This window comes from Pipistrellus hanaki (genome assembly GCF_964339955.1).
Source record: "Pipistrellus hanaki genome assembly, chromosome: 3".
Classification (NCBI taxonomy): Eukaryota; Metazoa; Chordata; class Mammalia; order Chiroptera; family Vespertilionidae; genus Pipistrellus; species Pipistrellus hanaki.
Genome location: NC_140505.1, coordinates 75,393,792 through 75,419,766, shown reverse-complemented (window position 1 = coordinate 75,419,766; position 25,975 = coordinate 75,393,792). Strand labels below are relative to the sequence as shown.

General features: G+C 42.7%; 1 protein-coding gene across 9 annotated transcripts in view; it reads left to right on the top strand.

The window, feature by feature from the left end:
- ENOX1 (ecto-NOX disulfide-thiol exchanger 1) overlaps positions 1 to 25,975 on the top strand; it is a 559,063-nt gene that overhangs the window by 393,434 nt on the left and 139,654 nt on the right. For all 9 annotated transcript variants that reach the window (XM_084876551.1, XM_084876549.1, XM_084876547.1 and 6 more), the window contains 4 exons: positions 7,623 to 7,796; positions 9,333 to 9,539; positions 13,052 to 13,285; positions 25,149 to 25,361. In XM_084876551.1, coding sequence (XP_084732677.1) covers positions 7,623 to 7,796; positions 9,333 to 9,539; positions 13,052 to 13,285; positions 25,149 to 25,361 — 828 coding nt within the window. The remainder of the gene's footprint in view (positions 1 to 7,622; positions 7,797 to 9,332; positions 9,540 to 13,051; positions 13,286 to 25,148; positions 25,362 to 25,975) is intronic.

Genomic DNA, 25,975 nt, shown 5'->3' with positions numbered 1-25,975 from the left:
TTTGTTTGTAGTGTGTGCACAGCAGGGCTCCAGGAACTCACTTTGGATATACATTTTGGGTTTCAATGGAAGACACATCTCCCCACCTCTGGATCTCTTTAGAAAGATCACCAAAGAGTTTTTTAATCTTACTTTCTTAAAGATTCTGCTTGTTGGCATTTACTTATAAGTACACTATTATGCTAATTTATAATCTGAGTGGTTAATTTGTCCTCAATAACTAGGTAACAATCTTCAAGGTTTGTCGTTTCACAAAGGGGAAAACATAAGAGCAATTCTGCCTCCTGGGGACTAGTTTTAAACATTTTTCCAAAGAGAACCTTTAGAATATCTTTGCATTGCTGATTCTGATGGGTATATTTGGGGAATACCATTTTTACTTTCCATTTGCATACATAGAAGTTAACCTTTTTAAGATTCAAGTCATCTGTCACCCCCTCAAGGATTCCTTCTATGATACTATCCCCCATTTAGTTTCTTAGGACGGCCACAACAAAGTACCACTGACTGGGTGGCTTACCCCAAAACGTCTTCTCTCACAGTCTGGAGGCCAAAAGCCTAAAATCAAGGTGTTAGCCAGAGCCATCCTCATTCTAAAAGATCTAGGGAAGAACTTGTTTTATGTCTTTTTCTTAGTTTCTGGTTTTTTGTTGCTGTCCTTGGTGTTCCTTTGCTTATAGCTCCTGATCACCAATCACTGTCCCATTGGCACATGGCAGTCTTTCTGTCTGTCTGTCAATATCTCTTCTCTCTTTTTTTATTTTGTTTTGTTTTGTTAATCCTCACCTGAGAATATTTTTTTCCATTGTTTTTCAGAGAGAGTGGAAGGGGGGAGGGAGAGAGAAAGAAAAACATCCATGCAAGAGAGACACATGGATTGATTGCCTCCCACATAGGCCCCAACCAAGGGCACAGAGAAAACTGATAATCCAGGTATGTGCCCTTGACAGGGAATTGAACCTCTGACCTTTCTGTGCAAGTCTGGTGCTCTAACCACTGAACCACTGATTGGGGATCTTCTCTTTTTATAGAGACACCAGTCATATGACATAGGGCTCAGCCTAATTGAGTATGGCCTTATCTTAACTTGATTACACCCTTTAAGACCCTCTTTCCAAATATAGCAACATTCACAGGTACCAGGGGGTTAGGTCTTCAAAATATATTTTCAGGAGGACAAAATTAAACCCATCACAGCCCCCAACCCAGACTGGTTTTCATGGCCCCTTCTCTGTGTTTCCATAGCACCTCTTATTCAAATGTCTCACTAAAGTTGTCATACTGTATTGTCATTTTCTGGTTAGTTAGTTTCTGCCACTGGGCTCTCACTTCCATGAAAAAAGAATTCATACTGTATAATGCCTTTTCAGGCAAAGCACCTAGCAAAACATAGAGCACCCAGCATGTATGCACATGTTTGTCACACGAATACTTTGCCATCATCCATCATGATCTTCTATATGTGTACAATGTCATATTTATTTTCCATAACAGCTATATATTGTATATTAATTTTGTAAGTAACTGCTACCATTTACTGAGTATTTACCATGTGCTGGACTTTTGGGTTAAACATTTTGATTTTTTTTTAATCCTCACAAGAATATTAACATTTAAATATGATTATGCCCACTTTATAGATAGTATACTAGTAAATCAGGCTTAGAAAGATTACTTATCACAAAACCAGGGCAAGGCCAACCCAGGACCTCATTACAGGTGTACTGGATGGCAGACTCAGCTCGTAGGCACTTTGATAACTGCTTTCACACAACCGACCTCTCTGATGCCCCCATTTTGTGGAGGAAGCTTGTCTGGTGTTCATGTTCGCATTCACCAGGTGAAGACCCTGGGCCCAGAGAGGTGAAGGAACCAGCTGTGACTAGAGCCTTTTCCTTCAAGGTCACCTTTATAAAAATGGCTTTTCTTTGCTGATCATGAAATAATTGTTAAGAATATTTGAGAAAAGGAGGACATGGAACTGGAAAAAAGCATTACTTTAGTAGTTCATGACTTTAACTGACAGTCGAATAGGGCTTGGAAATTGTAATGGGACACCATTGTGAGAAACAGTTTCTCCATCCTGTTCCAGGAAACAGAATGTTCTGTGTATCTTGTGGTTTTGTGTTGAGTGAGGATAGGTCATATTTTGTGTCAATTTTTCTGGAGAAGGGAGAGGAGCTACTGCAGGTGCATCAGAGCCCCTCCAACTGTCCCTCTGCCCAGCACAGCACAAATCCTGGGTGCTGCTCCCCCAGGTTCAGACTCTTCATGCACTTGAGGTCTCATCTGGATCTCATGGAGGAGGAAGGGGGCCTGGAGCCCTGCCTTTTGGGACCCAGCATCTGGCTGGGCTTGACACTGGTCAGGCTCTGCCCTGTGTCCTAGGATGGATAACTGGAACTGCCTCCATCCCCAAACCCCAGGCATCGGCTCTGGTATCTGGACCCTGTCTTGCTTCCCCAGACTGAGTCACAACTCAGTTAATCTGTATGATTACCTGTGACAAATGTTATTACCAAACCTCAGGTCCCCTGAACTGAGCCAGAACCCTAGACCTGGGGGATTCAGGCTCAGTGACATGTGCCCGGAAACCCCTGGCACACTGGCCTGGCTAGATTTGTCTTGTGTTTGCTGTTAACAATCCTTACCCAGGACTAGATGTGCAGCGCTTGATTGGCTTGATTGCTGCCTCTCTTGTATTTTTCTCTTAGAGCACTGTGTCCTCCTTTCTGGGCCGGACTTGATCCTGGCACTGACAACTTACCTGTGTCCCCTCAGCTATAGCCCAGCCTAGCCCAGGATCCACACTTATTCCTCACCTAGTTATGCCCAGCCCTGACTGGAGACAGGCCTCTATTCTTCCAAACGGGGTCTAGCTTTCAACTCAAAGGAGGCTCTTGGCTAAGGCAGAAAAGGGGCAAGCCTTTTAAGGTCAGCAGATAGAAAGAGAAGGAGGGAGGGAAGGCAGCCCAGCTGGCATGAGCCTCTGGCCAGGCCAAGTGCACATCTGTCTGACCTTCGGTTGCTCTAACCCCGGAGAGAATAAGGCTGAACCTACTAGCTTGAATGGTAGGATGGCTTCTGATCTGATCTGACTCCCATGGCTCCTGGGAATATTGTAGCTACACTGCTGAGGGCCCACTTAGGAAACTACTTGGAATTCCCAGACCGCTCAGGCTCTCCTGGGTAGGTCCTTCCTGGATGGCTCTTTGAATTCTTTGAGCCTCAGATCATATTTTAGCTCTTCTCTTGAGTTTAGTGCTCATCCTTTTTGTTCTCCTCAAACCTAGTCATATCCCCAGGTGGAAACATATTACAGTTACCTCTGTCACTCCAGATCCTGGCAATAGTAGGTGCCCAGTAAATACTGAATGAATGAATACATGAATGAATGAATGAATGAAACCACCATGAATGTAAAAAAAAAAAAAAAAAATGAGGCTTAAAGCATTCAGCGACATTTCCAGCCCTAAATGAAAGCCCTGAATACAAAACTCCAACGGCCCTCTGAAAAATGCCCATCTAATTGTTAAACACCGGACTCCGTATGAACCAGTGAATGGGATGTGTGTTCCTGTTTTTGTTTTGTTCTGTTGGAAAAAGACAACTAAAAAGAAACATTGCTGAGCTTTGGCCTTGCTGCCTCTGTGCCTATAGTCAGCAATACAGAGAGGCGCTGACAGGGCCGCAGTCCTGGAAATAAATAACCCTCCCTCTTGTTCAAGTGCAGTTTCTAAGAGAAAGTTCTACCATATACTTAATTGGATTCTTTCTTGCTGCAATTTAAGACTTCTTATTCTTTTCCCGAGTGGGATTATAGCTCATTATCTCTGAAGTTCACAGGGACACCTTTTCTAAGCAAGGAACTGACTTCAGAGTGAACATTCTCTCTTCACCTTTGTCATCCTTTGTGTGTGTCTTTCTCAGACTTTTGAAAATAGTGCATTGGCTTTAATGAGTTAGTACATAGTAGGTTCCTGTGCTGTTCGAGAAAGCAATTTTCATCTGTTCATATATTGTTAAAAAGTAGTGGTACATAAAAAAAAAAAAAAAAAAAAAAGTTTAATCCTTCCCTACTTCCTCAAATACTGAATTTCAGATCCTTTGAGGTCTCACATAATCTAGGTGTTAATTCCTTTCTAAGCTCTTTTCAAGCTAGCGCTCTCACCATGTAGATTCCACTAAACCCCAGAGTCTTCTCTGGATGTCTCAGAAAAAGCAAAGTAACGGCATGCTGTACATTAAAATATTTTTCTCAGGAATAGTGTCTTTTATTTTCCTTTCTGACTATTTATTTATGTGGCCTTCAAGAAAACAGAAGTCTGTTACAGCCAAAACAGCCTGCAGGCACTGGGCTTCTCATCTCATTTGTGGGAAACATCTGGTTAATATCATTCATGGGGCTCTCATTTCAGGGCTTGCAGCCCTGAGTGGTTTCAGCCTTAAATCACCCAGGATTGGCAAACAATAGTGAGGGACAGGCCAGGAAAGAGACAGGCAAAGCTTATAGAGCTTAAATAAAAGCATAAGCATGTTGATATTCCCATTTTTATTTCTAATATATTCACTGTGAAAGCCAGTATGTTATTTCAGTGATGATGACCTTGAGAACCATTGTGTTCTGGAACTTTTCCTTTAGAATTGGCCTGGGGATCAGAAGGCTACATCTTGATTTCTTTAAAGAGTAAATTTCTAGTAGTGGTGTGTATTAGGTGAATGGTCAAGATGGGTCATTCTAGGAGGAAACTTTGAAGTAGCTAAAAAGAGACATGTTTAAACATGGAGCAGAGACCCGGGCTCTAGTTCTCACTCTGCCATGTTTGCTTTGTGATGTTGGAAATGTCACTGAATGCTTTAAGCCTCAATTTTTTTTTTACTGGTAAAGTGGGAATAAGATCTATGAAACTATGAGGAATTCAAATGAATAACCAAGTCTGAGTCTTGTCTCTGTTACTTTCAACGTTTCTGTCTTGAGTAAAACCTTGTTTTGAGCAACATTAGCACAGAGCCCTGGAGTCTGGAACTCCAGGAACATTAGCACAGAGCCCTAGTGCTCCGGGAAATTCTCCAGTCAACAATCCCCATTACAGATGAAGAAAATGAGAATCTTAATTATAGAGGAGGTGACTAGAATGCCAAGGTGGTTACTTTCAAAGACAGTGCTTATTTTGCATTTATATTTAGGGTTAAAAATAAATAAATAACTATTTAAGATAAAATAATAACTTCACCTAGCTGGTTTGGCTCAGTGGTCTGTAGACCTAAGTAAGGGTCCTGGGTTTCAGTTCCAGTCGAGGGCACCACCTTGATTGCAGGCTCCTTCCAATCCCTGGTCAGGGTTTGTGCAGGAGGCAACCAATGGATGTGTTTCTCTCACATTGATACTTCTCTCTGTTTTTCCCTTTTTCATCCACTCTCTCTAAAAATCAATGGAAAAATATCCTCAGGTAAGAATTTTAAAATAAATAGTTAAAAACATAACAACAACAACCTCATTTTGCTGAAGCCCTGGTGATACACTATCAAATTAAATGGATTTAATAAATGGGACAGCAGTCCTTCTGGGATTACAGATCAGCATCACCCTGCTTATTCTGTGTGGCTCAGAGAAGGGGTGAAATATCCAGGGTAGCTGGAGAAAAGCTACCATAAACCTTTGCCCAGAAAGGAAAAGCATATGTGCGTCCTTCTGCATGCTCTGGAATGGCTTAGTCAACCCAGTAGTAGTTGTCATTCCGTCTGCCTCTGGGCTTATGTGACCTTACAGCACAGGTGAGGAAAGGGCAGGGTCCAGGCACAGGCAGTACCTGAGAGCCACAGTGGAGAAGGGGCAGGAAGGAAGGATGATGTGGAAGAATGAGGAAAAAGGTAGGAACAGTAAGAGAAGGGGTTGTCCTCCTTGAGGACTGTGGTGGAGGGTCACCATGACTACTATGCCCGGTGGCATCTGTGCTACTATTTGTCTTCCTGGGATCATTATCACACCACCAGTGGGATGTCTGTTTTCTGCAAGCAGAACCCTCAGGAGAGGGATCTCCTCCCAGCTACTCTAGAAACTCAGTACATTTGAACAGCCCCTGCTCTTAGAAAAGCCTTACTTATTGAAAAAGAAAACAACAAAGTCCCTTTATATCACCTTTGAAATGACTTGCTTCTTTATCACACTAAAAGAACAATTCAGTGCTTATACTGGAAAACTCTTTTTCTTTGCTGCCTCCTTTAAATTTTTATTAAGGGCATAAATTTGGTATTGTATACAGGGGATAAAGATTTACAGACACTGGGGAGTTGGGGGCAAGTGGTGGAGGGGTTAATTGGGACAAAAAGGAGACATGTAATACTTCTAGGGGTGTCGAACTCAATCAGAGAAGGGGCCAAAATCTAAAATCCAGCCTAAATCGCTGGCCGAATGGTTTACTGAACAGTCATAAACTGACAATGTCATAAACTGACACTGGAGTGCAATGATGACAGCGTGGTGCGGGCCACATTGCAAGGCCTGGCGGGCTGGATTTGGCCCGCGGGCCTTGTGTTTGACACATGTGCTTTAAACAATAAAAAAATGCATATAGTTAATTTTATGCCTGCATGTTTTTAACCCATCCATAGTAATTATACTACCGTGTTTCCCCGAAAATAAGACCTAGCGCATGGAAAGATAAGACATCCCCTGAAAATAAGACCTAGAGCAACTTTGGGAGAAAAAATTAATATAAGACACTCTTATTTTTGGGGAAACAGGGTATCTCTTTGTGTGTGTTTTTTTTTTTTTATTTCTTGGGGGAAATGGGTTTGGTTGGACCTGAATGTGTCATTATAAAATGTGCACATGTAAATTGAACTTTTCTAAATCTAGGTCAATTGGGTAAGAAGTCTCTTCAGATAAAAGCAGGTTGACAATAATGTCCACAGGCCACTTCAGTGTTAAATGATATTTCTTCCTACATCCTGGGTCATCAAGCAGTGTAAATGATATATCAATGTTAAGAAACAGAAATCACATCTTACCTAATAATAGAAAAACATGCATATTGACCGTACTTCCACTACACCACCAGCCAATTAGGAGTGGTATGCAAATTAACCCAACAAAGATGGTGGTTAATTTGCATACAGAGGCACCAAATGACAGGGTTTGGAAACTTGGGTAGTTACTATGGTGACAACACAGGTGTTTGGCCCCACCCCCAGTCTCTCAGGACCTCTGGGTAACATGGGAAGGCAGGGCCAGAGCAGAAAGAGGCAGCTCCAGGGCCTGAGCAGAAAGGGACTGGGCCAGAGTGGAAAGGCAGTACTGGCAACTAGGAAAAGGAAAGCCCATTCTAGTACAAATCTTTGTGCATCGGGCTTCTAGTTCACAATATTAGCAAAGCTTTATAGCGCATGGTTTTACACTTTAATATGCTGTGTCCCATGTTAGTGTTTTAAATAGTATAATTTCTTTTTCATGTAGTTTTAAGTTTATCTTTTATTTTCTTCTCACTCAATCTGGAATAGCTTTCTACAGTGCTAGGAGAAATTCCTAAAAAAATAAAAATCATAAAGTCAAATGATATTTTTAGAAAAATGTAAAAGATTTCAGATCTTCCAGCCAAAATGTCATCTCGTGTTCTTTCCAGACTCCATCTGTGTACCAGGCTTTGATCCAGGCCTCAACTTGATGACTGGGATCACCCCCATCAACCCAATGATCCCAGGCCTGGGGCTGGTACCACCCCCGCCACCAACAGAAGTGACTGTCATCAAAGAAATAATCCACTGCAAGAGTTGCACTCTTTTCCCTCAAAATCCAAGTAAGTGATGGCTGTGAGGAATGTCTGCTTATCAATTTAAATTACTTTCTTTTGTTTTTATCAGGGCATTACATTCATTTTTACATGTGACTCAGAATTCTTCCACATAGATACTTGTTAGGTCTCCGAAGGAGGAATGCACGAGGCCAGAGTGGTGAGGGATAGCGAATTTATTCGATCATCCACGCACATCAGGTGGCTGAGCCTGGATGGCTCCAGCACCCAGTGAGGGCAGTCAGCGGCTTTTAAAGGACTTCTCGTGGGTTTTTTTTCTGGGGGGAGACCTCTTTATGCATACCTGGATGGGAGAGAATGGAATGTGGTCACCACAAGTGAAAAGTGGTTTTCAGCAAAGGGAATGTCCACAGTGAAATGTCCTGAAAAGCCAATTCCTGGGTGAGGTGTATCAATTCAATTGCTCTATCAAACCTAACAATACCAGAGTGGGGATCCATTTCTCAGAAGTTTTTTGTCTCTAGATTAGAATGCACCTGGGGGGATTTGTCCATATGTCTGTCCATGAGCTGACTCAACACCATAAAGGCAGTATCTGTGATTTGGAACTATATATCCAGCATTAAGAATCTTTTTGCATGCAGTGAGGTCTGACTTTTGCTGCAGAACATAGTGTGAAATATGTGAGCACTTCAGTCCATCTTCACAGTTTCGGGAGAAAAACCCTGAAATGTTTTTTGCTAGATGGAAAATTGAATTAATTTGGCAATTTTGGGGGGAGCCTGCATCTCAGACTTCCTGGGCCAAATTGTATTTGCTTGGAGGAAACATACATTTGATGAAATAAGTGGGTCAGAATTTTTTTTTTTAATTTAGCCTCAGATACTAAGTTTATGGGCTTAAATAGCTAGGATTTTTTTTTTTTATTCATATTAATCAGTGTTGCCTTTTTTAAGTGGACTTTTCAGAGATTGCTTTAGTAATCTACATATAAACTAGGTAAAATGTTGTGACAGTGTACGTTTTATCTTTTTATACAGCCTTCCCCAAATTTAATAGTTTGCTCATTTCAATGTGAATAATACAAAAAAAAAAAAAAGTTTTTTTCAGGCCCGGGGTTTCCCAGCCAAGTAAGGGCCGCGCAAGCTTTCAGGTTAGGCTCTCTGCGTTCTGCCTTGCTGCTTCCTTATCCCGCAACAAGACAAAGCAGATAACGAACCGAGGCTTTTCATCATGTTGTCATTTCATCATGCTTTGTACCTTGCAAAGGATTTCTCCTCGTCTTCTGGGTTTCCGTATTATGAAGGAGAAATGAAATTATGCTAACATTTGCTTTATCTTTGTTCACGGACAAGCCTAGCTACTCTGTGTAGAAATGAACAAAAGGAAAGTTGGGAGGAGGAGGGGAGGGGAACTGAAAAACAAGACAGCCCATGATCAATGCAAGTCCGTGTAGAAATTTATCATTATCCAGAAGTGGAGACAGTTACTCTGCAAGTTTTACTTTTGCCAGGTGAACCAGAAAAAGGAGCACAAAGAAATCAAAAGCAAAACCCTCTGTTTCTTGTGCTTAATTATTAGATCTTCCACCTCCTTCCACAAGAGAACGGCCTCCTGGATGTAAGACTGTGTTTGTCGGAGGATTGCCAGAAAATGCTACTGAGGAAATTATTCAAGAAGTCTTTGAACAGTGTGGTGAAATCACAGCGATTCGGAAAAGCAAGAAGAATTTCTGCCACATTCGCTTTGCTGAGGAATTCATGGTTGATAAAGCCATTTACCTTTCTGGTACTTTGCATTCCATAAGGGGTTTTCTAGGCATTTTCTTATGTTTTATGATGTTAATGTGAGTTTATTCCCTCTAGCCTTAATGCACAATAAAAATCCTTACAGTTTGGGGCTAGAGAAGGAGGGAGTCTGCCTTTCCCCTGGGCTGCCAGAAGCTCCACGTTAAGTCTGTGAATGCACCTCGCTGCAGGAATGTTTTCCCACATCCAGTCTTTAGGAATTCCATCAAGCTTCTAATTAATGATCTCAAGTGCTTATTAGATGAAAAGCAATATTATGAATACTAAGGACCATTATGATTATTGGGTGTAATTCTGTGGGAGATTAAAGCACTCTCTTAGCATAATTTCCATTTTCTCAGAAGTGATTCACTCTCCAGACACCAGGGGACTAGAGCAAGATCAGTTCTTTGCAGAAAGTAGTGTGTGGGAGCCAGGGGAAGACCCAGTATCATCGCCCAATTGCTTGTACACTTATCATGGTTAAGCCCACCCCTTGATCCCCTCTTCTTCAGTGCCAATTTACATGGGAGATTTTTACAGGTGCTGTAATTAGACCTAATACTGCCATTTGCTCACTCTGTGGGTGTCAGAGCAAGTGTATGGATTCTCTCTGCAAGGCCTTTGCCCAACCTAAGAATTTGGGGCTGGTATTGATATGTGGCTTTAGAAAGATGTATTTTAGATTCAACTCATTGCAATTTCCTCATACTCTCAATCTGCCTATTTTAGCAAGTCACTCTGGACACCACCTCCCTATTTCTAAGGCCAAGCCAATGGGGGAAGGTGAAAAAATAATAGGAAAAAAAAAAAAAAAAAGCACATCTGAACATTACTGCAAGGTTTACTTGATTTCTGCAATCGACCATGAAATACTCTTGCAAACCCCAGAAGCTTTGGGGTTAATCCAATAAGGCAGAAACTTTCCTGAGCAAGATAGTGATATGGAGAACTTTAAACCTCTTATTCCCATAAAACCTTACAAAGTGAAAAAAAAATCTGACAGCTTTCCAAAATGGAGATGGAAGATGAAACATAGGATAAAAATATTTTACAGCACACAGACAGCTCTGTTTTACTTTTCACGTGTTCTTGAGCTGCAGCCTCAGAGCAATCCATTAGACAACTGGGGACTCGGTTGAGTGTCTGGCACTGGGCTTCACACGCCTTGGGCAAGATAACCTCCCATCGAGACTCCTTTCCCTCATCTGCAAAATTGAGATAGTGACAATGTTACCTCATAGGATTGTTATGGGGAATAAATCAAGATAATGGATTTTAAGTGCTTTAGCAAGGCATCTGCAACATCGGAACCACTCAGTATGTAAATGGTTATTTTAACATAAATATTCTGATGATGATAAAGAAGAACTGATTTGTTTCTAATCACAACACTGACAATAAAACTATGACTTGATCCCAACTGATTAAGTGAGAGGGTTAGAGTTAGATGAAAAGTGCTCTAACACCAGCAGAGCACATGTTTGGACCCAAAGGAAACCCCATAAGACAAAGATGAACACGCCAAGGAACGTGGTGAAGGTACTTCTTTATTTATGCCTTGATGTAGCCTTGGACCCCGGTCCTGCTTCTCAGCAAGGCCCTGCCTTGCTCCTTGGTCCGCCCTTTTGAGATAGGAGGACCCCCCCAGCAAAGGCCTTTCCTCCAGCCCCCTGCCTGGGTGCATGGGTATCTCCCAGCTATGTCTCGGCTGCCTTGTGGAGGCTGCAGCATCAGTCCCAGGGAGATCTGAAAGGCTGATTAATTGAGGAATCGGAAGGAGGGAGGGCTGCTCCTCCTGCGTGTGAGCTTCTGCAAGCCCGAGCCCAGATGGAAGGCTTGTCTAATTTTAGGACCGGGTTCACATCTGAAGGCCACGCTAATTTTAGAGACAGCCTCATCAGATCTCTTTTAAGGCCTTAATGATGATGTTTTTGTGAAAGAGAGGGTGCTTTTTGGAACCAGAAATGTCTGAAAAGCAATGCTCTGGACATGAGCAAGGGAAAGTTGCTTAGCCAGTTAGGACACTAGCCAGTCTCAAGCTTCCCTGCCTGCTCAGCTATATATATATATATCATGGTGGCCTGCGGATTTGTAAAATCTCCATGACCCACAACCAAGATAACTCTGCTTTAGAATTAATTCTATTCATCTGTGATCATATGTTTGCGTTTTTTGATAGGTATTGTTATGACTTTCCATTTTAAGATCACACAGTTGAAACTGAGGCACAAGAAGGTCATAATAGAATCAGATGTGAGATCTGTTTCATATTTGTAACTTTTCAAATGTGTGAAGGGCCCTACTGGGGAGAAGTCAGCCCTTTTCAGGGATTTTCAGCTGAGTTTCAACCCAAAATGCGACGATAATCCATTGAAATCTGCCACAAGATCTTGACTACCAGCCCAGTGTGGCCTAGCTTTTCACAGTGGTGTCTTATTGCAAAGCCCCGGCACAGCAAAAGTGCTTCTTTTGTTCTCTGCTCTGGCAGGCCCTGACAGCCCTGATCCTGCTGGGACCTGAATTGATGTTTTTTTAATTCTGAGTACCCCAAACTGAAGAGCAACCTCAAAGCCAAGTCTTCTCCATTTGAAGTTTGGCTGGCTGTCTGGTTCCAGTTCTGTTTCTGTTGATTTCTCAGATCAAGTTTCTGCTCACAATCTTTGTAAGTTGGGCAGCTCACAGTAAATCCCCCAAAGATTTGCAGTCCCGTTATTTGGCCTAGCTCTGGGCCCTCCTGTTGGCTCCGGTGGCCTTCAAAGATTGTGCGGGCAATCCGTGCGGTGCCGCATGCCAGATGAGCTGCTGCAGGGCTGTAAGGAAGACAGCGGCAAGGCCCCTTGATTGAAGGTAAAATATTCTCCTGTGTGCCCCAGAGGATAAGTGGAAATAAAACAGCATTGCAAAATTGCCTTGGTAATTGTGGCTTTTGCAGCCGCCAAGAGAAAACTGAGCAGCAACATTTTCAAGGAGAATAAAGTGATAGTCTGTGAGTGAGGTGTTGTAGAATTTACTTTGTAGATCTCTTTAAATATCATAGACACTCTTTATTTACTCCTACTCGATCTCTTTCTAAAAAGAACTTAAGAGAGTTTATGCAATAGAGTTACAGTAAGTTAAAATATAAAACCAGGGCCATAGGAAAGGTAGGAGGGAGGAAAGAAAGCTATGTGTCAAATTTGTTTCTGAGCTTCCTAGAAGCCACAGGGAAGAAGGAATGAGTTGGCCCAGGTTCTTGAGATCACCCTCTCGGTAACATCGGCTTGCAAGTGAGTAGGGGACCCTCTAAGACACCTCGCAGCAGTGAGCTTATCCCCTCATCTCTAAGGAGCTTGACTTGGCAGTGCTTCCGGGTCAGAGGGGAGGAGGAGAGCTGCCTCCCACTGCCAGTGGGAAGGGTGTCCTCTCTGAGGACAAGGAAATAGCAGCACTCAGTGCACCTTGCCCAAGGGCCTGGACCAAACCCTGGTGCTGCGACCACTGCTTTGTGACCAGACTTTCCATTGGTTTCAGGCTACCGGATGCGATTAGGGTCCAGCACGGACAAGAAGGATTCTGGCCGCCTCCACGTGGACTTCGCCCAGGCCAGGGACGACTTCTACGAGTGGGAATGCAAGCAGAGGATGCGCGCCCGTGAGGAGCGGCACCGGCGCAAGCTGGAGGAGGACCGGCTGCGGCCGCCCTCCCCGCCGGCCATCATGCACTACTCGGAGCACGAGGCTGCTCTGCTGGCCGAGAAGCTGAAAGGTAGGAGGCCATTGCCCGGTGAAAGAGAAAGGCTGTGGCCCCTCAACGCCGAAGCCCTGTGTGTTTTTCTGTTCCTTCAAGAGCTGATTCCCTATGAAAGTGGGGGAAGGGGGAGGTGTAGTGGGAGTCACTGGGAAGAAGGACTCTGCTGAGCTGAGCTTGGTCCTGCTGTTGGGACAGAGCTCTGCCCTTTTCCAGCGCTGTCATCGCTGTGGGCTGGGAATGTGTGTGCACTGCCACTCAACATGGAAAGAGGGCAGAAGAGCCATGAGCGCTGGCCCCAAGGCAGGCTACCCCTTGGCAGGCGGGCCTAGTGGGTGGAAACTCCTGCTCTGCAGAGTTCCCACCCACCCCAGACTCCTCACAAGGCCTTCCTTAACCATATCGCCCTGTGCTGGGCAAAGAGACATGTAGACTAGGGTTCCTGGCTTCAGAGATGGAGGTAAAGGGGCACTCCTAAGACCTACCAGATAATCAGGACTAGAAGTGTGCATATTTCATCTCTTCAGATGCTTCCTGTGTTCCTCCCTTTCTGTGTTTGATGCTACCAGAGATAAACACGTGGAGGCTTCCTTGCCTGCCCTAGTGAACTACAAATGAGTGGGGAGGGGCCAGGCCTGGAAATTAGGATTGGGTGTGCGTGTGAATTTTTTGCCTTTACTAATCAAAGTTGTGTGACATGAGCAACATCTGAGTGTTTAACAGCCTGTCCTCAGGTTGTTGGGCGTGTCAGGGTTTAATGAGAGCTACACAGGTCACAGCCTCGGGCCACACAGAGGTGCTTACAAGTAAACGATTGTAATACGAAGTCAGTGACATGATTGCTCAAGGTATGACCAACGTGCTTTGCGAGCTGAGGAATGAGTGCAAACACTGTTGATGAAGGTGTCACGGAAGTCTTCAGAGAGGAGGCCGAATTTGAACTTTGCAGGATACACAAGATTTTTTTTTTCCCCTCGCAAAAAGAATGGGTAGAAGCACATTATTAGTCAGAGGCTGGAGACCTGAGAATAAAGATAGAAGGAAGCAGAGAGAATTTGAGACCCAAGGAGAAAGGCATGTGGCCCTCTCTGGCAGACGCGAGGTCTGTGTGAAAGCCAGAGGCCCGTGAAGCTGGAAAAGCAGCCGAGCCCTACAGGGAAGCTTGAGGGCTGCTGCTGCGTTTGGGGTTTATTCCATCCGCAGTGGGAAAGCCACTGGAGCTTTCTTATGAGGGGAGAGATGCAATTGGTTCTTAGAGTATTTGAGAGCATAGCCAGTGTCTTAAATGTCAATGTGTAAAGTGGATTGGATGTTTTCATTAAAGGAAGTGTACTAACAACTGCCCAAATCCTATTTTAGAAAGATAGTCAAAATAGTTTTTTTATGCTTGAAAAAAAATAATTTTTAAACAAAAAAGAAACTTCTGCTTCTAGCTCTCATCCCTTGTTCTGGGCTTGGGAGCCCTAGTAATCTGTAGCTGCACTGAAATGCCCCATTGTGATGCAGAGGCCATGGCAGTCCCTCTAATAAAAAGCCTATAAAATGTAAATACATCTTCTCACCTTTCCATTCAGACTCCAGGCCATATTAAGTGGCCAGAAAGAGAAAGAGCAACATCCTCAACCAGGAATGTTGAGTTGGGAACAAATACATGTTTCTTTCAGATTCAGTGCATTCTGTATTTATCTGCTTTTGCCATGTCCACTCCCAGGAGTGACAAAACTATCACCTTGATTCTGTGACCTCATGAAGGAATTTCAGGAAGTTTGGCATCTACATTATGTTATTTTTAAGGAGCCAACACAGAGTATCTATGCATACCCAGAGGAAACCTGCATTGCCCTTCCTGATAGGATAGCAGATTGGGATGTCAGTATGGTAAAGTAATTGGCAAGCCTTGCTATATTTAAAAAAAGGCATATATATATATATATATATATATATATATATATATATATATAGATATTCCATCTAATAAAAGAATAATATGCAAATTGACCATACGTCTGCTAGACCCACAAGCCACGCCCACCAGCCAATCAGGGGCAAGTATGCAATTAAACCAACCAAGATGGCTATAGCCACAGAGCAAGCAGGTGGCTTAGTTTTCCTCGTCAATGGAGGAAGCCAAGCTTCCTGCACACCCTGGCCAGCCCTGGACTCTACTCAAGACTATATGTTTCAATTATAGAAGATAAATAAATCCCAACAAAAATGGTGGCAGCCACAGACCTGGAGAGACAGGAGGCTTGGGTTGCCCCAACAATGGAGGAAGCCTAGCTTTCCGCCCACCCTGGACTACCCTGGCTTTCGCTCAAGGCTACAAAGTTTCAATTATAGAAGATAAATAAACCCCAGATTCCAGGGCCTCCACTTGGGTCACCAGGGGGACGTGGCCAGCCCACAAACCACCATAGGCCCCTTACCCAGGCGACCCCATGTCCCAAGGGAACCTCTACCCTGATCCGAGACACCCTTCATGGCAAACCAGCTGGCCCCCACCCATGCACCAGGTCTCTATCCTATCTAATAAAAGAGTAGTATGAAAATTAACCATCACTCCAACACACAAGATGGCTGTCTCATGTGGACACAATATGGCTGCCACAAGATGACCAGCAGGGGAGGGCAGTTGGGAGGGACCAGGTCTGCAAGGAAGGGCAGTTGGAGGTGATCAAGCCTGCAGGTAAGGGCATTTGGGGGTGACCTGACCTACAGGGGAGAGTAGTTAGAGGCAAACAGGCTGGCAGGGGAGCAGTTGGCATCAATCAGGCTGGCATGGGAGTGGTTAGGGGGTGATTGGGCTGGCAGGCAGAAGTGGTTAGGGGCAAGCCAGCAGTCCTGGATTGTGAAAGGGATGTCCGACTTCCCATTTTGGCCCAATCCTACTGGAATCAGGCCTAAACAGGCAGTCAGACATCCCTCAAGGGGTCCCAGGTTAGAGAGTGTGCAGGCTGGGCTGAGGGACACCCTCCCACCCCATGCACAAATTTTGTGCACCGGCCCTCTAGAATATATATATGAGTACAATTTGCAGAATTTAGAAGCTGCACCTTTAAAATGTACCGTGTGATCCCTTGAGAGAGAACAGATTGGAAATTTTAATAGATGGCAGTTACAGTAGAATAAACTAGCTGGGGATACATCTTAGGCAACAGTCAGGTAATATCAAGCTTGATGATTTCAACCCAAGCACAGAGTTTGGAATATAAACAGCATTTAATTGCTTAGGAAATTGGCTGCCTCAGAGATGAAATCCACTCATGCTCCTTATAATGCTGCAAAGCCAGACAGGAGGAGCCAAGGAAACTGTTTCCTTGAAGATGATTTCATTGATATGGGGATATAAAATCAGTCAAGTCCAAGGTAAAGAAGTCTAGGTCAGAAAGAAGTGGAAAAGCAATCTGAAAACACCTACTTGGATTTTTTTTTCTAGAGAAAAGTTACTATCTTGTGTTTAGTACAAACATGTTTTTCTCCATTTTCACATCGTACTTGCTTATTCTTACAATTTTCTTTTTGAAAATCGGTTTAATCCAACAAAATCTGTATAGGCCAAGTCTTCATTACAACCAACAATGCATTTTATATCCAGCTCAGTGCTAAAACTGTGCATGTAATATATTCTCAGTCAACTATTCGCTTTCTTTGTTTCTTAGCTATTTGGATCTATAAGCATGTTGCATTTCTGGCCAACAGTGCTACCAGGCATGACCCACGGCCAAAAGTCAGGGAAGTGATGTGCACTCAGCCATTATTCCAATCACTCCACAAGTATCTGTCCAGCTCTTTACCATATGCCTGGCTCTGTGCTGAGCATGTGGGAAAAGAAAACAGGATATGAGCATCTACCTCACTTAGATGGAGTTTTTTGAGTGATAGAGGCAATTTACAAAGCACTCCGTACTTCCACTATTGCAGTGGCAAGTGCAGGGTGCTCTCCCAGTGAGACAGGCACCCCACCTGGCCACTGCAGGGTGAGGCAGAGGAATCTTCTGGGAAGAGTAAACCTGCACTCAGTGGCCACAGGGCCTTCTGAAGTCAGAAGAAACAATGAGGTGTAACTGGGTAGCACCTAAGGCATGGAGCTCCAGTGTCTGTTAGGCTGGTACAAATTCTAAGAAAGAAAATTAGCAGGCGTCCTGCTGATTAAGTAGACATTGTTCTGAGACAATTCAATTTAATGAAGACTGACTGGGAAGTGCTTACAGACCAAAGTTTATAGCAGGGCTTCGAGAAAGTGAGAAGGAGCTCAATAACACCATAATTACACTTTATTGGAAACAGTAGCACCAGGCAGACAAGATAATGAATTTCACTGTCTAACACAGACCATCCACCCCTGGAGGAACCTTGTGTTTAGACTGTGGAAGGAAGACATTGATCAAACAGTGAGGAGAGATTATATCCTAATTCACTGAGGATCTCTCCTAGCAAGAGCATTTAAAATATTTTGTGTATTTTCCATAGTTTGGAAAGCTTCACATAATCTTTATGTGATGAAATGGAGAGGTTTTTTTGTTTTTTGTTTTTTTTCCTGTGCATCAGGTGAAGTTTTGACAAAGCTTGGCAAACAGTGCCCTTGGGATTGCCCAATGTGTTGTGAGAAATTTGTCAATACCCAAATTTCCAGGGGGCTGGACTCTGGGTTGCATACAGAGTGGTCCAGTGTCTGACTGCCAGGGGGAGAGAGGGTGGACGTGGTGCCAGCATTGTGCTGACATGGCTGCCACTATTTATGATTCTAAGAATGTAAAAATCAATAATACTATTAGCCAAGTGGAAGTTCCATTAGCTAAAAGCCAGACTTCCTTCTGAGGACACAGGAGCCTGTTTGCAAATCACTTCAATCATTACTCACCTTCATAAAAGGAATATATGCTGTTTCATTTAGAAACATTTTTCTTGACTCCAAAGCAGGAATAATTGGTGTATTTTCATACTGCCCCCCTTTAGTTTTCACATTTTTACAGGTACTAATTAATTAGGGCACGTGTGTGTGTGTGTGTGTGTGTGTGTGTGTGTTGGGGATAGAAAGGAATGCTATGTATATAGCCTTTTATGCTATTCAAGATTTGGAGGACAGTTAAGGTTACCACCCCTTTTGCTGGTTGAGTAGCCAGAAAATGGAGACATGTAGGGATGCCCAATGTGTGGAGAAACAGTGACATTTTAAAAACATGGTAGTGGCAGTTGTAGCATCTTGGAATTCCCATTCTCCTTGTACCAATGTGTGACTATACACTGTGAACTACTGTTTCCAGCTATCACAGAAGCCAGAAATCAATGACACTGTATAGACATACCATTGTGTGTGTGTACATGTGTGTAAACGTGTCTGTGTGTCCCGTGTCTTTGAAAACAAAAATGCTATAGGATGTCTTCTTTTTTTTGCTTCTCATTTTCAATACATTGTGTTCAATCTGGAATCTCCCCTCTTGTTGCTCCTCTATAGACCCAGTCATAAATAAGGGTACTACAACCACCAGTGTTTTCATATTCAGAAAGAAGTGGAAAAGCAATCTGTGTAAACAATAGGTTTACAGTTGTGAATATATGAAACACAGAATTTTATCATGGCCTGACTTTTATCCCATGTGCTCTTCTGAAATTTAGGCCCAGATCAGCCTCTGCACACAAAGAGGGAGAAAATAGCTACTTACCAGTTTGATTCCTTCCCCCTTCTTTAACGAACATCAGTTTGATTAAAACTTCACCAAGTGCCCATCTGCTGAATCCTGGGCTCCGTGCTGCACCCTGGGCTTTCAGACTGGATGCAGCCTGGGCCCCGCCCCTGTGGAGCTTGAAGTTCTGTGGGGGCTAAGGTGCATGATGACAGTGAAATCATGACTGCCTTTCAAATATTAAATGACCACAAGCCAGTGATTCTATTTAACACTTCAATTAATGAAGGAGTTAGAACTGGTTCAAAAAAGAATCTGCTTTCTGAATATTTATTTTTCCTACTGGTCAAATCATTTGCATTATTATAGAGAAGAATTATTTGCATTTGTATCAGTTTTCCATGATTTATGTTCTATTCCCTACCGCATTTTAACATAGCCTAGTCAAAAACAGTTAAGGTTCACTCCCATGTAGGATCAGATCACCCAGGGGCAATGGAGAGGGGCCTCTGGTCTGTGTCCAGCATTCCTTTGAAAGGGCCTGCACTAACCCCTAGGCCCATTTCCAACTTTTTTCTTCCAGTATAGAGATGGCAGATGGTTAGCAGCTATTCTTTAAAAGAGGTAGGGAGTTTGGGGACAGGAATTCTCAAAGTTCCTAAGAATCACATCAAATCTTTTTAATATTCTCTAATATGCGAGCAACAACTTCCCATTTCAGGTTTTCATGATCTCTGAACTTAGATGGGCTCCCTGGCTTCACTAAGCACTTTCTTCCAGTGCTTCTTAAACTTTAATGTGCATATGAATTACCTGGAAGAAAGAAAATGCAGGTTCTGAATCAGAAGGCCCAAGAAGGAGTCTGCATTTTCAAACGAGCTCCCAAAGGAGGCTCATGCTTGTGGTTTTCGAATAGCAAAGCTTTATTCACTTGTGATTTTTTAACACCTACCTTGTGCAACATGCTCAATAAACATGGGAGAGAGGGGAGGGGAGGAAGGTTGACAATCCGAAGTAACCGAGATTGAAATTAGATGGGTATGGATTCAGGAAGTGACATTGAAGTATGATAGATAATCACCATATTATTTTGTCTTCACAAAACTAAAAATGGTCATTGCCTTCTCAGAATTAAAAATGCTTTCAAAAAGATTTTCGAGCCATTTGATAAGCTGGTTAATGCCTGGCTGTAGAGGCTGTGCTTCTGTGTGATTATCTGACATCACCCTTAACGTTTATTGCCAATGGTAATGACCTCAGAGGCCTGAAGGATAAAAGAATCAGCCAGCTTAAGTGCCATTTGTCTCTGATAAGCAATGTGGAAATACTCTTTATCGTGAAATTAAAATGTTTATTGACAACTAATGTTTCCCAACTTTGAATTTGGAGCTGTCTAGTGTTCATCACTGCAAATCTATTAGAAATAGAGTGTAATGAAATAAACAGGGTGGAGCAACAATAGGTTTACAGTTGTGAGTATATGAAACACAGAGTTTATTCTTGCATTATTAATTATAATACAAACAGCTGTACATACAAAAAATTGTAAACCTACTGTTGCCCCACCCTGTAGATAGATTTCAAAGGGAAAAACTCAGAGTAACCAGCAGACTGCATATTTTTTTCTGGAAGTTTTATTCTGATATTAGCCTCTCAAAACTGGAGACAGATCCATAAACTAATAATTATTGTACAAAATGACTAATCCTTTAATAGCAGGATATGTAGAGAATTGTGGAAACATGGCAAAGGGGCACCTAATTCATCTTAAAGTTACTGAAAAACTTCTTTTATAAAAGGCATCTATGCTGAATCTGGAGCAAAGACTGATAGCCCAGTGGACCAGAGTGTGAGGGCCTAGGACCAGTGCAGAGCATGTGCAAAAACAGGAAGGCATGCCAGGCATCTAACAAAGAGGTGTGTGACAAAGAGATGGTGGGATGGATTGAAGGGGAAAATGCAAATCTATACTAATAAAAGGGTAATAAGCTAATTAGACTGGATCGACTGGTCATCTTCCAGATGTCCTTCCGGACAAAGCCCCAGTGGTAGGGGCCAAGGCAGAGGAGGTTAGGGGCAATCAGGCCGGAATGGGAACAAGCAGTTAGGGGTCAGATCAGGTCAGTATGGGGAAGCAAGAAGTTAGGGGGGGATCAGGTTGGCAGGGGAGGGCAGTTGGGGGTGATCAGATGGCAAAGGAAAGTTAGGTGGTGATCAGGTTGGCAGGGGAGCGGTTAGGGGCATCAGGCCAGCAGGCAGGGGCGATTAGGGGTAATCAGGCAGACAGGCAAGCAAGCAGTTAGGAGCCAGTGGTCCTGCAGGGATCAGGTCTAAACCTGCAGTTGGACATCCCCTGAGAGGTCCCATATTGGAGAGGGTGCAGGCCAGGTGAGGGACACCCCCTTCCCATGCACAAATTTCATGCACCAGGTCTCTAGTTAAGGAATAAAACATATGAGATAAATTCAGGTGTGACATTGTAAGGACCCTGGTTACAAAACATCGGTCAATTTTTAATGAGAAAATTCCCCATAGTCACTTCACAATACTGTACCAATATTCCAAATTATTACTGTTGGAAAAAGCACATCTGCACCCATGTTCAGTGTTGTGCCTAAACATGCTCATAGGAAGTACTTGGAATTCTTATAAGTGTGTCTGATGTTATTTTTATGAACACTGTTAATTTCTTTTCAAGTGAATAGTTTTAAAATAATCCTGCAATCTAAATCCTGTTTAGTTTATATTGTTTTCTATTTTTCAGTGATCTTTGCAGTGAATGCAAAATTGAATTTAGCTATTGAAAATAGATATATATTGAAAACAGTTAAATATTGAAAATGATCACTCCCTGTACTCCTTGGTAGCCATTCAGAGAGTTACTGGCCTAGCTTTGATTAATACAAAATCACTTCTTACAGTGCAACAGATATTGACTACTTACCAATAGTGCCTTACCTAATGTTTTTTACATTAAATTGGAATGCTCAGTATTTCAATCATACATCAGCCTGCCAGTTTCAGAAAGTTCAGAAATGAGGATAAAATTGGGAGTTTTCAAACCTATGTACTTCTTTTAAGCTAATGGAATACTATCTAGTATTATCTGTTCAAATGTTAGAAAGGCTCTTTCCTACTTACTTTTTAAATTGCATATTTGCAATTGCACAACCCTAAAAATGTTTTTTCTCTTTCTAAAAACTGTCAGCGAACAATAATCTGTTTGTGAGCTTATGCTCTAGGACTAGGAGTGACAAACAATAACATTTGATTTTTAGACAATTCAAGCAAACATATTTTCTTTCTAACAGTAAATTAGGATATCTATGAGCTAAGTGACCACAAGCAAGAGAGAAAAACTACCAGTTTGCGAGAGAAGAAAAGATAGGACAGTACTGCTTCTTCTAACAAGTTGAGGTGTTTGTTTTTTTTTCCTTGTGTTTTATGGAGATGAAAGCCATAGGCAAGGGAAAAAATGGTACAAGAAGTCCATGCCCTCTTTTTGTTGTTGTTGTTGTTGTTGCTGTTATTTTTTGAGACAAAAAAAAAAAAGATTTCTTATGAGCATTAGTTTTATTTCAGCTGTCTTTTTGGAGGTCCATTCTCCTAACATATATTGGCAGGCAGAGAGGTAAAGAGTGTGAGGGAGGCAAAATTTATTCTGGCTGTAACAGTTGCAGCGGGTCTCTCACAAACATAAGGCTAAATTATGGGCCTTTCCATGGCCTGAATGTAATGTTAAGTTGTATGATGGATTTTATCTTGTACAAGCAGCTCAGGTCCACAAAATGAGATAAGAAATCACTGCAGCTGAAGTTCACGGAGAGTTGAACTTAGACAGAAATTCCAGAGTTAACAAAATTGTGTGAGCTGCTATGATGCTGAACAAGTGTGTTCTGTGCCTGTGGGTTGAGATTTTAAAGAAAATGTCTTTCACTTGCAGGGTGCCCTGTGGGCATCTCCCAAAGGCCAGTTATCTCCTCTGGCATTAGTGCCAGGGCAGAGGGGGCAGGTGTGCACAGGCACAAAGCTTTGGTCCCCAGCTCAGGCTGCCACTGGGCAGCAGGGGAGGCCTGAGTGGCTGGTCAGTAGTGCCTCGATAATAGCCGCTTCTGTCCTGGAAAAGGCAGGGCACCCTCCACAAGCACTGCTCAGGCTGATCCACCCTCATGAAGCTGTGCCTTGTCTGGGAGTGGCCTCTGTGAAAATACGATACGGTATTTCTACAGGAGTCTGCAAAATTCACGAAGCACCCCACAAATGCAGCTTTTGCATGATGGGTAAAATTATAACAATGGTTGACTCCAAAACATCTGGTGAATAAGATAAGATAGCAGAATAAAATTTCCTTACCAAATATGAATCACCCTCTATCCATTCATCTGGAGTGTATACAGTATATGTATTCTAGAGGCCCAGTGCACAAATTTGTGAAGGAGGGGTACCTTGGCGGGGTGGCCTGTGGGCCCTGTGTCTGGTGCCCATCCCCAGAGGGATGTGTTCAGCCCTCCAGGTGAGTGGTGGGATACCCTTGCTGGCCCAGGATCCAGATCCATCCTGCTGACATTCACACTGGTTGTCCGGAGCCACCTGGTGGTCGCTGTTATATCATTTCTTCCTTGTGGACCATCTAGGGAGGGGAAGCACCTTGGCCAACTTCCAGGAGATTGGTGGTGCTATTGGGATCATGCCAGTGCCACTGGTCTGTCAATGACTGGCAGGAGATTGGACCTGCAGGACTACTGAGGGAGGGAGTGGCTGCCACCGGCCTGGTGGACCTCCGGAATGGGTGGGTCAGCTGAGCAGTGATCCCCCTGTGGGAGCACACTGACCACCAAGGTGCAGCTCCTGCTTTGAGCGTCTGCCCCTGGTGGTCAGTGTGCATCATAGCGACTGGTTAACTGGTCAACCAGTCGTTCAGTCATTCAGTCGCTTAGGCTTTTGTATATATAGATGTCTGTATGTGTATATATGTGTATATGCATATGTGTACATATAGATGAGTAATATATATATGTATATATATATATAAACACTGTAACTAATATGTAAACTCTATATAGTAATATATATTATATGCATCTATACACACAATTCATAAGGATGTCTCTGATGTTCCTCCAGGGGAGGGCTCATAGTAGGCATTCACTATTTGTCAATGAGTAAGAATCTGACTCTTCTAATTTTGCTCCTTATATTTAGAATTCAGACTCTACCCATTTTATTTGAAAAATGTAGAATATTTTTCTTAAATCACATTTTCCAGGGGTAGAAAAATACCACCAAAAGACTCCACCCTTTAAATTTACCTGGAAAATGCAAATGAGTCTTCAGCAGTAGGATTGATTAATGTTGTAATAACTGACATGTAACTTCCAGTTCCAATTAACTTAACTACCTACAAACATGCTTTTTCTCCACCTCTAAGCCATACAACACAGGTCTGTCCCAGTAACCAATTCCAAACAGACAAACCCATTTGTTTTCTTTGAAATAACTTTATTACATATTTACCAGTGGAACCTCTTTCCCCACTCCTATCCCCCTAACACACATGCATTAAACCAGGTTCAGATAGGCTTTCAGTAACCTCCTAAGCAAACACTGACTACCCCACGACCTCTTTTGCTGAAATCAAGGAAATATTCTATTTTTCAGCCCTCTCAAGTATGTTATACTAAACCTAAAGTAAAATTAATTTTGAACTGTAGTAGAACAAGAATTGATTTATTCTTACTACCATGTTGGGAATAATATCTTATATTACAACCAGTTTTATAGTGCTTTAATCTGTCTTCCTCAGTTTGACACTAACTCAGCTGATTCTATAAGTTAAAAAAAAAAAAAAAAAACTAGTATCACTATATAATTAGTTCTGATCAAAGAATAAAGAAATGAAGTGGAGTCCATATAGGTGACTATCAGTTTCTGAGCCAGGCTTAAGAAAGAGAAATCAGGGTTTGGGGGAAGAATGAAATTGTATGTAATTATAAGGAATGCCCAGAACAGGTCTAACACTGAGCTCTGCAAGTTGGTGGATAGGAGGGTGTTGTTTCTTGTATGTCTATGATGCCAGGGAGCTAGATGGGAACAGAAAGCTAAATGATGATAGAATGATTAGTCTCAGGAGAACTAATGTGTCAAATTCTGAAAATGAATCCAGTAGGATGGTTCAAGCTCTGTCTTTTGAGGGGTACCAACGTAAAGTGTATTTTCTTGCCTTGGCATGATTTGTACTTGTGGTTTTCTGTTTTCAGATGATAGCAAGTTTTCAGAGGCTATCACAGTGTTACTTTCCTGGATTGAACGCGGAGAAGTGAATCGGCGTTCCGCAAACCAGTTCTATTCCATGGTGCAGTCGGCCAACAGCCACGTCCGCCGGTTAATGAACGAAAAGGCCACCCATGAGCAAGAGATGGAGGAAGCCAAGGAGAATTTTAAAAATGCCTTAACCGGAATCCTCACTCAATGTAAGTAAGATTTTGGGGGCCATTTGTCTTGTTGTGATTTTGCTTTTTCTTTTGTATTCATTTTATTTTTTCATTTGGGGGTAAGTAGTTCAATAATTTCCCATTTTTACTCCATATCGAATGGCAAGCCTCATAACCTATTTCATGTTTTGTGGCAACGTGGAGGAACACGGACCTGCCCTGAGAGCTTACTTCTCAAGGTGAGCAACGTTTCTGTAGCCTTTCCTCAGAACACCCAGCCCGGCCACCAGGTGGGCCCACCATAGCCCACACCACATCTGTGGGCTGTCCGCCCCCCACATGTCCTCCTAGTGCTGACCATAGAAAGAGACTCTGAACACATTGCCCCTGGGCTCTGTTTAGGAAGAAGGTATCGTCAGAAAACTCCTCCTCAGGATCCTTTATTTGAGGTGAGCTTTTGACTGTCAACTGGGGCAACTCAGGAGCAGAGACTTTTCTGCTGTATTATTTATTTATTTATTTTTGTCCTTTCTTCATTTGGAAAGCAAATTGCTTTAACTACTTAATGCTGGTGATTTTTCATGTCTGTGTCCTAAATTGCTGAAGGATTGTAAATGGGGCTTTCTCTTAGAACAATAGTCAAGGTAATTGCC